The following is an 11,261-nucleotide window of genomic DNA, read 5'->3' as shown; positions in this document are numbered from 1 at the left end:
GCTCCATGGCCTGCAGCTCGCTACGCAGCAGCACAACTACGAGTCAGCGATCCGTTTTGGGCTCCTGCCAACCTTCCATACAGTACACAATTCAGCGGTCAATCGAACCTGCGCAGCACGTCGCACTCGGCTTCTAGCTGTTCTCCCGCTTATTCATGGCCGACGAGATCGCAGGATCCCCGCTCAAGACGAGTCAGAGTGGCACTTCTGCAAGCATTTCTGGTGTATCCGCTTGAAGACATGCGCGTTTCAACCAATCCGCTTCGGTATTGCATCTGATTCGTCGAAATAGATTAACGTAATTACGCGTTTTTACGAAACATTTTGGCCAGTGAATTCGCGGCGCCACGCGACCAATCGATTGTTTGGCGGAGCACCTAGACAGTTACAGAGTCATTTGTAAACTCACCAGGGTCAACAGCAGTCAAGAACAGGAAGCGAAGGCGTGAGCGACGATGTGGGGCTTTTACCAGGTTTTCTCAAGTGATTACACAATCAGATGACGAGTCTGAGGACGACGAGCGTCTTATTGCATTGCGTTCTGCCGTGCTCCTAGACGACTCAGACTCCCAATGTGAAGAACATTTCGAGGCATTTGTATGATGAGACCGACCGTTGTATTGTTGCGTGTTTTGTGTGGGGCGCCTGTCAATGATGTATCAAAATATTTGCTACTCTCGATATGCCTTCGGGTATTGTGACGACATTTATTTATCACCAAGATCACTGAGACGGCCTCAATCATAATGTAGTGTGTTCAATCGAAAGGCAGTGACGAATGCTATAGGGACATCTGAGATGCAGAAGAGATGTAGTGTCTCTTTTGCCTGAAGATAGCGCATAGTGGAATCTCATTACCTGAGCCTTTTAACCACCTGTAGTATTTGTGTTCATAGCAACCAAAGTGTCAAATTCTCGCCGTTCATTCCCCGTGAGCAGTAGAAGCCGAATCTTTGGGACACAAACTTCGCGCGGGGATGGTGTTGGTGCGCAGATCCTTCTCTTTATGAAGAAGGCAGCAGCAGAAATGTTGTTGAGCGGGCTAAAGTCTCTGTGTGGACATATCAAACTATCGTTTCTTTGTTTTGCACGTACAATACTTGTAGCCTCATACGGTACTTTTCAATTGAGGCGTGTATTCAAGCTGGCATCTTTTTGCAACCGGATCAATTAGTGGTGAGCTTCACCAGCGTTGCATTGTACTTTGGCACCAGAGTCTTTGTGTACCAAGCACTTTTTAATACGCTCCCATTCACATCTGAGTGACGCTATCGCACGTCAGAGCTTAGTACTGGACCAAGCGAAGCACCAGCGTGTACGGCCTCAATAAGGCCGTACACGATGAGGAACTTCACAGATGCGAAGGACATCGTTCACAAATCAACCACCGACTGGGTTGCCTTCTCCTTGCTCGTGAACGGCGACACCACCGAAGTCTCCGCGTCACTCAGCGCCGCACCGGTGGAACATTTTGCTTGATTGAAACTTGAGCACCTGTCATAGTAAAAGAAATGTTAGCACAACCACCCAAGGTTCGAAGCCAAAATCGAGACCGACCTCGTTTCCTACGCTTGTCCAGTACGGCCGCAGCTCGCGCGCGAAGAGCTCTGCCTTCTTGTCTGTCCTGGAGATAATGTCTTCATCGAAAAACACTCTGGTGGTGGCTTCCACGAGTGGCGCAAAGGAATGCTCAGTACAACTCGCATCTGCTCGCCAAGCCGTTGTCGCAGTAGCTTCTCGTGGTGTGGGTCCTTCGCACGGTACGCAACGACTAACGTTTCAACAGGCAGGCGATGCGTAGAATCTAACGGAGTCACAAGCTCGCCGTCCTTGCAGAGCTTCAACCAATACCAGCACGCGTGGAACGTGAAGCCCCACGAAGGCAGAGCTTGCTCGCGAAGATACGCCATGTAGCGTGGCCGGTTGGTCACCCACACCGCTAGGATGCATTCATCCAAATCCGCAATGTGTGGGACGTCTACTTTGAGCAGCTCCGTGTGGTCAAACATGTCGTAGCGCTTCCCACGCGATACGCTCTTGTTCTGCCATGGCGGATCCATCACTATCAGTTTGTGCCTCGCGAGCTCCAGTTGGTGGAGCTCGCGCACGTCGCACTGGGCGAAGCTACACCATGCCGGCAGAACAACCCTGGCATTATCCACAGCAGCGACTCGCACATGATCCGCCTCGTTGCAGTACACTTTGCCGCCATCAAGTGCTGTTGCATTCGACATCTCCGGCACTGAAGCCACCACATCGGGCGTCTTCGACCTGTCATCTCCAAAACTCGGCAGGAAGTCTCTCAGCACGAATCGAGCACCTCCAAAGCGGTCGAATGCCCCCTGCAGTACACTTCGAGCTCCATTACTCAGCGGCACAAACTTTCCCTGCATCGTGAGCTCGTCGAGCCGCTCCGCCCGTCGCCGAGCTGCCGTCTCTCGCTTGCGCTGACGACGCGCTGCAGCCGCCGACATTTTCTCTAGAGACTGCGCACTACCGGTTGGCCGGACGAACGCGCTCGATGGGGCCTGTAACGAGTCCTCCCGCAGGTGTACCTGTCCTGCGTAATAGCCGTTCACAAGCGCTGCATGATTGACACACGACACCTTGGGTTCCATTGGTTTAGTTCGCACTATTGCAATACATTGTAGCACATTTTTGTTGTTAACAAGTATTGATTCCAACCCACTATCAACAAGCATGTTGACCCTAGTAGTCGTTCGCTTCAGTTGGCGGAGAAGCGCGGGATGACCGCGTATCCCTGACGACGTCGCCACGTTGCGGCGAGCATGGCAGCGCCGACGACAGCGATCGCCATGCCGGCCGGCAGCAGCCCGCTCCTCAAGCTTGTACCTGGGACCGACAGTTCCTGCCTCGTTGTAGCTCTCATGGCGATGGCGGCAGTCTCATCTGCCTGACTCAACTCGTCAAGGCAGCCCGTAGAAGCCAACTTGCTGAACCACTTGGCGGACGGACGCGCGATCCGCTCCAAGTCCGTCGGCTTGGGCTCGTAGCCCTCCACGGATCCGGTCTGCGCCGTAAAATTGACATAGTAAAGGCCGAAGCGAGGGCCGTACGAACCCCACTCGTAGTTGTCGAGGAAGCTCCAGGCCGTGTAGCCGATGACAGGGATTTTCTCCTCCACAACCGCCTTGTAGACCTGCTCCGTGTACGACTGGAAGAACCAAAGCTGATCCAAGTTCTCGACCTCATCGTTGCCGCACCAACCGTTCTCCGTCAGCAGGATTTCCGCCGACGGGTCCTTGGCGTGCATCCACTTTATTGTTTGCAAATATCCAGGAGGGAAAGCCGTGTACGACTTGCAGTAGTTGTTGCCCTGGCTGTCCTGTAGTCCCGGGCGCGATCCAGGTACAATGTGAGTGTCGTCCACGCCCTTGTCCTGTCCGAAGCCCACGTGGAGCGATGAGCACGGCGTGTTGGACGTCTCAGAGTCGCAGTCCGTGATTGCACGCGAGTAATAGTGGTTAAGCATGAACACGTCGTACGAACCCTTGAGGACGGCAGCCTGTTCAACTGTGAATCGAGGCAGACGATCACCAACTCGCTCGCGCATGACGGGCGGGTAGTCGCCCGTAGTGAGAGGCAGCAGCCACCAACCAAACTCGAAGTTCATCGCGCGTTCTGTAGCCTCGACATCCTTCGGGTTGCTTGCGTCCAAGGGGTAGAATTGGTTGGCGTTGAGAACGATTCCGATGCGTGCTTTGGGCTGGATAACTCCGCCAGACTTGAGCTCGCGGAACTTTTGCACGGCGTACGCGTGCGAGAGCAATACTTTGTGCGCCACCTCGTAGACCAGTGTGGGGGAGTCGTGCAATCCCGGCGGATGCAGTCCGGTGTTGTAGCCGTACACGACAAAGGACAGTGGCTCGTTGAACGTCGTCCAGAAGTCCACCTTGCCGCCGAACTCGTTGTAGAGCAACGTCGAGTACTGCACGAAGTGGTCGATGATATCCGGGTTGAGCCAACCCTGCGGGGTCAGCTCGTTGTGGAGCTCTATGGGCAGGTCCCAGTGGTAGAGCGTGAGGATGGGGGAAATGCCGTTTTCAACCAGCTTGTCGAGGAGCGCGTGGTAGAAGACCAGGCCCGGGGCATTGGGCTGCATGCGACGCGTCTCCGGGTCCCAGTTCATCACGCGCGACCACGAGACGGAGAAGCGGAAAGACTGCAGCCCTGTTTCCACCATGAGCTTAATGTCGTCCGCGTAGCGATGGTAGAAGTCGTCGGCGACATTGGCGCACTCGAAGCCGGGTTGTTCGCGACAAAAGTCGTCCCAGATGCTGGGCGTGCGTCCGTCCTCGCTCCAAGCGCCTTCCACCTGGTACGACGCAGTGGCCGATCCGAATAGGAAATCGGCGGGGAAACAGCGCGGTTCAGAGGCGGTCGCGCCGCAGGAGAGCAGAGCTGCAGAACAGCCTGCAGCAGCGAGTCCGATGCGATTAAGCAGCCACATAACGATTGTCTCGGAGGTGGCAACTTCAGAAGTGAGAGTTTTTCACGTAGACGATCGCAGCGGCTAGAAGTTGAAGGAGCAAGATGATGAGTGTGATAACGCTTGCCAGGTGCATCCACGCATCAATCTCATCAGCGATCACATGTTGGCTCGACGATGTCTCGCTGAAGATGTGAACGACATCGATATCAAGCATTGCTTGCGAAGAATCGATCGAGCTCTGCTCTTGGGCAGTGCACACGTCAAACTTCAACCACGCGGCAAAGTGGTGGCAATGGAAAAAATTATAAGTGACCCTTCTACATGCTCGTGCTATCGACGTGGTGGTGGTGTGTGGTGATGGTGTGTGTAGGGGGGGGGGGGGGGTATTGGCGATTATCAATTATTCATGTGTTACATTTTCGCATTTCGTACCTTTATTTTGATAAATGTATTCATCTAATTAAATTAATTGTCCGAAATCCAAACACTTTCAAAACAAATTTGTGCAGCTAACTCACTCGATGTCGCCCACGACGCTGCTCGCCATGTACCATGGACTGTGGAATGCGTCCATGCCTTTTGTGTCATGGTATGTACGCCGAAAGGACCTGCGCCGACTAGTACCGAGTGCTGTTACCGCTGAGCGATTTGGTCGCAGTGAACCACCAGGTAAACCGTGACAACCGCTTGACTTTGAATGGGCATTGACAATTGTTGCATTTGTCGGTGTCTGGGGCGTTGCAGAACATTGGCGCAAGAACCAGGGCGTTGCAGGTGACAAGGAAGACTGGTTCACGCTGTGGATCCACGGAGCTTCAGTGGGGGAGTGTCTGTCGGCGCTGCCGTTGGTGGAATTGGCTCTGAGCCACAAACTGGATCGAGCGTTGGCCCCGTCAACTGTAGGGGCGAAGAGGAAGATACGGGTGGTGATGTCGACAACTACAACTGCAGCGCGACAGGTTGTCACAGAGCGGTTGAAAGAGGTGAGGCTCCTGCAGGTCGTTCGTCTGTCCAAAACGCCGCCGTTGACTAATCGCCGACAGAACGAGGACGCCGTGTGTGTCTTGGCGCCACTCGACCATCCCGAGTGTGTTAGGCGATTTTATGACGCCTGGCAACCAGAGTATGACCCCGTTTTGTTGGGAGTTTAATGTGGGGCGAGTGTTCGCTAGGCTAACGGTGCGTTTTGACAGTGCGGGGATATGGATCGAGTCGGAGTTATGGCCTACGCTGATTACCGAGGCAGCTCGACGTGGTATTCGTATTGGACTTCTTAATGGTCGGATGTCGGCTCAATCGTTCCGTTTGTGGAGTTTGCCGGGGTTGCATGCGGTTTCGAAAAGCGTTGTGGGCTTGTTCTCGCTGGTGCTTTGTCAAGACGAACAAGTGAGCTCTGCCGTCTTGTCACCCCGCTTGCTGGCTGTATTAAGCTTAATTTTTAAAACTCGCACTATTACGCTCTCTATTGTATAGAACCGAAAACGATTCGAGTATCTTGGCGCACAAGGTGCCCACCCGCGCTCAATCTCAAGTTTGGTACGATAATCACGTCATGATCGTCGAGTCGAGTCGAGTCGATCAATCTCATGACTCATCAGCGTATATTATACAGCTTCTTCGCGCTTGGTCGGCGATGAGATAGCAGTAACGACACTGCGGCGCGCGATTGGATCCCGCCCTGTATGGGTTGCTGCCAGCACTCACGATGGTGAAGAGGCCATGATGGCAGAAGTGCACGCAGAACTCTCCAAGCGTCTCAGAGGCCACAAACTACTCACGGTGATCATCCCCCGCCACCCTGCTCGCACGTCTTCCATCATGGAACAAATTCATCGCAAGGTACGCCTGAGCACGTGTGTTCCTGTGAGTTTCTGTGATTCTGGTAACATTTCGCTGGTTGGCTCGAAATGGTCAGTTCCCTAGGGTTTCAATTGGTTTACGCTCTCGAGTCGGCTTACCTGCAAGTGCAAACGATGTTTTGTTGTCGACACGATAGTAAGAGCATTACGTTGGCTGAATTGTGGCGTAGCATTGATCTTCGTTTCATACATGCACTACAGGGCGAAACAGGTTTGTTTTATGAAGCCATTTCAACCGCAGTGATAGGAGGTAAGACTTGTGAAGGCAGACGTGATGATTTCTTCTCACGTATGGATGCTTTGTACAGGCACCTTTGTGAAGCGCGGTGGTCACAACCCAATCGAGCCATTACGAGCAGGGTACGCGCAACTCTGTGTCAATGCCAATAGTAGCTTGCTCCCGTTTCTTGTTCTTGTGTCAACCTGGAGACTGACATTGTTTCTCTTGCCGACAGCTGCCACGTGTTAATGGGCCCTCACATGGAAAACTTCACGGACATTCTGCAGCAGCTCAATCAACAGTCTTCAGCATCAGAAGCTCTTCGGTCGGTAAGCAGTCCGAAAGAGCTTATTACAGCGTTGGAAGCTCGCCTCAAGCTTCTCGACGGTGCAGAGTCGAAAATCGATCAGAGAACGCAGCTGACGCGAGCGATGGCCGACCTCACAGTGTCAACGCTCTCGTTGCACGAAGTACGGCTGATCAGTTGGTTAGTAAACGACAAGTAATGAAGAAGTTTGCTCCCGAGTCGCAAATATCACGAATAACGCGGCGGCAGGGTGAAAAAAGTATTGATTTGCAACAGGTACGAGCTGGAGGTGGCGAAGGCCAAAGCAGCAGACACGCAGCCATCTTAGCCGGAAGCGGACAGACAGTGCTAGGATGGAATCGTAGATCCTCTGTCTTTGCTTTCTCGTTGCGTGGATGCTTAATACGGACGGTATCGGTCCGATCGTCCACCAGAGCCTCCTTGAGCACCGCCAGCACCACCTCCCTGGCGGTAGCCGCCACCGTAGCCGTAGCCCCCAGCAGGTGCCTGGCCGCTCTGACCAGCTCCTCCTTGACCAGCAGCTTCCTCGCCGTATCCTCCTTCTTCCCCACCTGCACCGCCTTCACGGCCGGCACCAGCACCGGCACTCTCGCCACCAGCACCGTAGCCGCTGTAGCCTCCATATCCACCGTAGCCGCCGCGACCACCATAACCCCCGTAGCCCCCATAGCCATAGCCAGCATACGACTGAGGGTATCCTCCGTACGCGGCAGCACCGTAGCCAGCAGCACCGTAGCCAGCAGCACCGTAGCCAGCACCACCATAGCCGCCACCATAGCCTCCTCCGTAGCCACCTCCATAGCTGCCAGCGCCATAGCCACCACCATAGCCGCCGCCACCACCACCGCCACCACGGCCTCCGCCTCCTCCTCCTCGCCAACTTCCACCGCGACCACGGCCCCCACCGTAACCGTAGCCCCCGCCGCCGCCGCCGCCAGCACCACCGCCAGCACGAGCCTCCTTGGGCTCGGCACGCTTAATCTCGACGACCTTACCGTGAATTTCATGACTCTTGCTAATCACTTCGGCCACTGATGCCTGGGAAGAGGAAGGGACAACACACAAAGGTTAGCTGGTTGAAAAGCATGAGCTGCAGTCGCGTTCCAACGCACCTCATCCTCAAAGGTAATAAAACCGAAACCTCGCGAACGCTGGGTGTCGCGGTCGATCATCACAACAGCGTCCGTAATCTTGCCGTACTCCTCGAAGTAGTGACGGAAGTCCTGTTCAGTCACGGTAGGGGCAAGGCCACCCACGAAGATTTTCTTCTGCTCCGTGTAGCCACCGCCGCCCCCACCACCGCCGCCCCCGAATCCACCGCGTCCGCCGCGGAAATCGCTACACATCAGATTGGAGCACTGCAGGTTAGTCTAGGCTGTCATCTCACAAGCAAGGCAAGGTCGGTCGCCCCGGACTACTTGTACGCCAGAGCCCTTCCACAGGAGTGGACGGAGAAGGGCTGGATGGAGAGAGCGAGGATCGCGCGAGGTGACTCCAGAATGAGCAAACGCCATTCGATCGTGTTGAGTAGGATTTCTTCTCGTCCTGGTGTTCCTGTTGCTCTCCCTGCCTTCCTTCCTGCCCTTCTTCTGTCTGTCTCCCTCCTTTTATCTTCCTCCCACAATAAATACTCTTGTCTCGGGTCAAATACTAACCTCGAGCCAGGTGCCGTCCTCTCTCTGGGGATCGCGCGCTTCACTTCCACCGACCGGCCGTCCAGCGTATGCGTCTCATCCAGCACGCGGTCAATAGCTGCAGCGACGACACAAGTCAGCCAACAGACCCTCCAAACATTCCATCATAAACAAACTCCCCGTACCTGATGCATCCGCAAACGTGACAAAGCCGAAGCCGCGCGGCTGGCCCGTGTACTTGTCCTTCATGAGCGCGGCGTCCGTAAGCTCTCCGTACTTGCCAAAGTGCTGGCGCAGCGTGTCCTCCGTTGTCTCCCACGACACGCCACCAATAAAGAGCTTGCCGGGCTGAGGGCCGTCGCGTGGGCCGCCTCCGTGGTGCTCCATCTGCTGCTGCGGGTGCTGGCCGCTGCTCTGTCCGTAGTCCGCGTATCCCTCGAGGTGCTGCGGCTGCTGCTGATGCTGCTGGGCCTGGACCGGAAGCTGTTGCTGCTGCGGCTGGTGCGCGTCCAGATCGTCTGGGTTGCCGGCCAGCGCGCGGATCTCGTCGTCATCCTCGGCCTCGTGGGTCGCTGCCGCCGGCTGGTTGTCGCCCGCGGGCGTATGCTGGTTGCTGACTGCGTCCGCCGCCGGCTCCTCCTGCTCGTATACGACGCCCAGCCCCTCCATAGACGATGAATGTCCCCGTTAGCCTTTTCGAAATGTATTGCCCCCCAGTGCTTCCCTCCACTCCCTCGCGGGCAGGAGGACGTCAGCAACTGGCTGAAAAGATATATTTTCAGCCAATGAAAAGAGACGTTCGAAACGACGGACTGCAAGTTGCACTTGACATTCACTCCTCATGGACTGCAATGCCGAGTGGCTCGCGGTGCTGGAGCGCCAGCAGGAGATTGAGCTGCTGCGACAGGAGCTGACGGCTCGCGACGGTGGCCCCTTGGGGAGACGCGGCAGTGACGCCAGCACCGCGAGTAGCGTGGCGTCGCTGGCGTTCTCGGTCCTGTCCATGCGAGACGACGCGCTGCCGATGGACAACGAGCGCTACGCCGCCATCTGCGACAAGATGGAGCGTATGCGCGCGGCGCTGGTCATGAGAGGCGCTAAGCTGCAGAAGGCGCGCGCCCGGCGCAGTGAGGCGAACAAGGAGGCGGAGAGTCTACGGGCAGCAATGGAGCAGCTGCGGTCCCAGGTGGAGGCGCAGCGCGCGCAGCTCGCCGCATCTCAGGACGCAGTAGACCAGGCGGTGGACACTGCGGCCCAGGCGCTCGTGAAGAACGACCTGCTGGTCGCGGAGCTGAATAATCTTCGAGAGACGGACGCCGTGCTGTGTCAAGACGTCCGCGCGCGAACCATTGATATGAAGGCGGCAGAAGCTACTCGAGATGAGATACAGGAGCAGTTGCAGCTTGCGCAGCAGGAACAACGCGACTAACAACGGACATGCGAGTGTTGCAGAACGCACTTCAGAGAGTCCAGCAAGAGCTGATTGCCATGCAAAAGTGGGATTCGGAGGGGAAGCTGCAAGTCCAGAGCCAAATGCAGCAGCAGCGCATGAGGGAGTTGGACCGCACTGTTCAGCAGCAAATGGCGCAAGTGCAACTACAAACCAGGCTCATTGACCAGCAAAACCAGCAGATCCAGCAGCTCAAAGAGGAACAGGTTGTGGCGGAGCGAAGTTCTGCCATTGAGCGTGCTGAAGATCAGAGGCACGCAGCGCACTTGCTCAAGAACAACATTGCATTGCAACATGAGCTAGAATGTGAGCAGACGCGTAGGCGAAAGCTAAACGAACAGGTAAGCGAAGCGTCGGAGACATCCCAACTACTTGGCGAGGAATTGCTTCAGACCAAGCTGGTGATCAGAGAGCGAGATCGACTACTACAGCAGCGTGGTGAAAAGTATTGTGAACTCGTTAACGCGTACCGAGGATTAGGGCGTCATGCTCAATCGTTAGAGTCATCGGAGCGGGAGCTAGTGTCTGTACTCATCCCGAGCAAGAAGCGATTAGCGCTTCTTCAGGACACGTTAACGCGGTTCTGCTACGAGCTGGAGGGTGTGAGCAAGCAAATGGTGACAAGTCGCAATCGGTTGGTGATGCTGGTGTACGATCGGACAGTTTGTCTGGGCTGCGACTGATGTGTTATGTTTTTTTCTTCTAAAGTGAGGTTTCGCTGGGGCGGGCGTTGCGTGAGTACGGGAAGAGAAATCGAAAACTTCAGGCGAGTGTGATTGCTGCCCGACAACAGGTGAGCCCTTTATCATAATTAAGGCTGCGCAAACTCGTCAAGAGATGACAATGACCTGACGACTCAGTTGCAGCTCCACAACGTTGTGAGCGCTTTTCGAAGCAGTGAGAGGCGCAAGGAACAGGCAATCTCGGCGAGCTGGAATCTCAAACGCGATTTGGTGCTCGAACGCTGCCAACGAACAGAGTATGTCTGCACAGCTTGTAAATGGATTTGTACCGTTTCATCGACTCAATCTTTGTTGTATTTCGCGTATTGTCTGTCTCAGCCTTGTTCAGCAGTGCAAGGAGCTGGAAAGTTGTTTGGATTCCTGCCAAAGCTCTGCATCGGAAACCCAGGCGCGCGCTGAAGGGCTCGAAAAGGACAACGGTGTGCTGCAACACGCTGTCAAACAACTCGTAGCGTATGCTCGGGAGCTCATGAGTTCTCAAGAGTCACTCCAACGAGAGCTCACCAAGCTCGAAATTACAGGCAGACGGCAGCCAGCTGTATATGGTTAGCCACAACGACCAAAGAAGAATGGC

At 55.2% G+C, this 11,261-nt stretch overlaps 6 protein-coding genes across 6 annotated transcripts; 3 read left to right on the top strand and 3 right to left on the bottom strand.

The window, feature by feature from the left end:
- Nucleotides 1-1,443: 1,443 nt before the first annotated feature.
- Nucleotides 1,444-2,618, bottom strand: KRP23_5679 (N(6)-adenine-specific methyltransferase METTL4; the record flags this gene model as incomplete). The annotated part of the gene is made up of 3 exons (XM_067890773.1): nt 1,444-1,494; nt 1,558-1,664; nt 1,760-2,618. 3 exons carry the CDS (start codon nt 2,616-2,618, stop codon nt 1,444-1,446), a joined length of 1,017 nt encoding a protein of 338 aa, XP_067747292.1.
- A 107-nt stretch (nt 2,619-2,725) lies between these two features.
- On the bottom strand, nt 2,726-4,471 carry KRP23_5678 (Beta-glucosidase 32; the record flags this gene model as incomplete). Its single annotated transcript, XM_067890772.1, has 1 exon — nt 2,726-4,471. The coding sequence occupies one exon, from the start codon at nt 4,469-4,471 to the stop codon at nt 2,726-2,728; it is 1,746 nt and encodes a 581-aa protein (XP_067747291.1).
- A 503-nt stretch (nt 4,472-4,974) lies between these two features.
- KRP23_5677 (3-deoxy-D-manno-octulosonic acid transferase) lies at nt 4,975-7,038 on the top strand (the record flags this gene model as incomplete). Its single annotated transcript, XM_067890771.1, has 11 exons — nt 4,975-5,122; nt 5,198-5,436; nt 5,497-5,576; nt 5,647-5,839; nt 5,927-5,989; nt 6,066-6,079; nt 6,151-6,292; nt 6,369-6,428; nt 6,514-6,562; nt 6,621-6,672; nt 6,768-7,038. The coding sequence occupies 11 exons, from the start codon at nt 4,975-4,977 to the stop codon at nt 7,036-7,038; spliced, it is 1,311 nt and encodes a 436-aa protein (XP_067747290.1).
- A 125-nt stretch (nt 7,039-7,163) lies between these two features.
- On the bottom strand, nt 7,164-9,163 carry KRP23_5676 (Heterogeneous nuclear ribonucleoprotein 1; the record flags this gene model as incomplete). The annotated part of the gene is made up of 6 exons (XM_067890770.1): nt 7,164-7,187; nt 7,250-7,662; nt 7,766-7,898; nt 7,973-8,198; nt 8,516-8,612; nt 8,680-9,163. 6 exons carry the CDS (start codon nt 9,161-9,163, stop codon nt 7,164-7,166), a joined length of 1,377 nt encoding a protein of 458 aa, XP_067747289.1.
- A 172-nt stretch (nt 9,164-9,335) lies between these two features.
- KRP23_5675 (uncharacterized protein) lies at nt 9,336-9,923 on the top strand (the record flags this gene model as incomplete). Its single annotated transcript, XM_067890769.1, has 1 exon — nt 9,336-9,923. The coding sequence occupies one exon, from the start codon at nt 9,336-9,338 to the stop codon at nt 9,921-9,923; it is 588 nt and encodes a 195-aa protein (XP_067747288.1).
- A 104-nt stretch (nt 9,924-10,027) lies between these two features.
- Nucleotides 10,028-11,237, top strand: KRP23_5674 (uncharacterized protein; the record flags this gene model as incomplete). Its single annotated transcript, XM_067890768.1, has 4 exons — nt 10,028-10,578; nt 10,653-10,737; nt 10,811-10,923; nt 11,006-11,237. 4 exons carry the CDS (start codon nt 10,028-10,030, stop codon nt 11,235-11,237), a joined length of 981 nt encoding a protein of 326 aa, XP_067747287.1.
- Nucleotides 11,238-11,261: the final 24 nt, after the last annotated feature.

This window comes from Phytophthora ramorum, assembly GCF_020800215.1.
Source record: "Phytophthora ramorum isolate Pr-102 chromosome Unknown Phyram_PR-102_s0004, whole genome shotgun sequence".
Classification (NCBI taxonomy): domain Eukaryota; phylum Oomycota; class Peronosporomycetes; order Peronosporales; family Peronosporaceae; genus Phytophthora; species Phytophthora ramorum.
The sequence above is the reverse complement of the archived record's forward strand: the minus strand, read 5'-3'. Positions and strand labels throughout refer to the sequence as shown.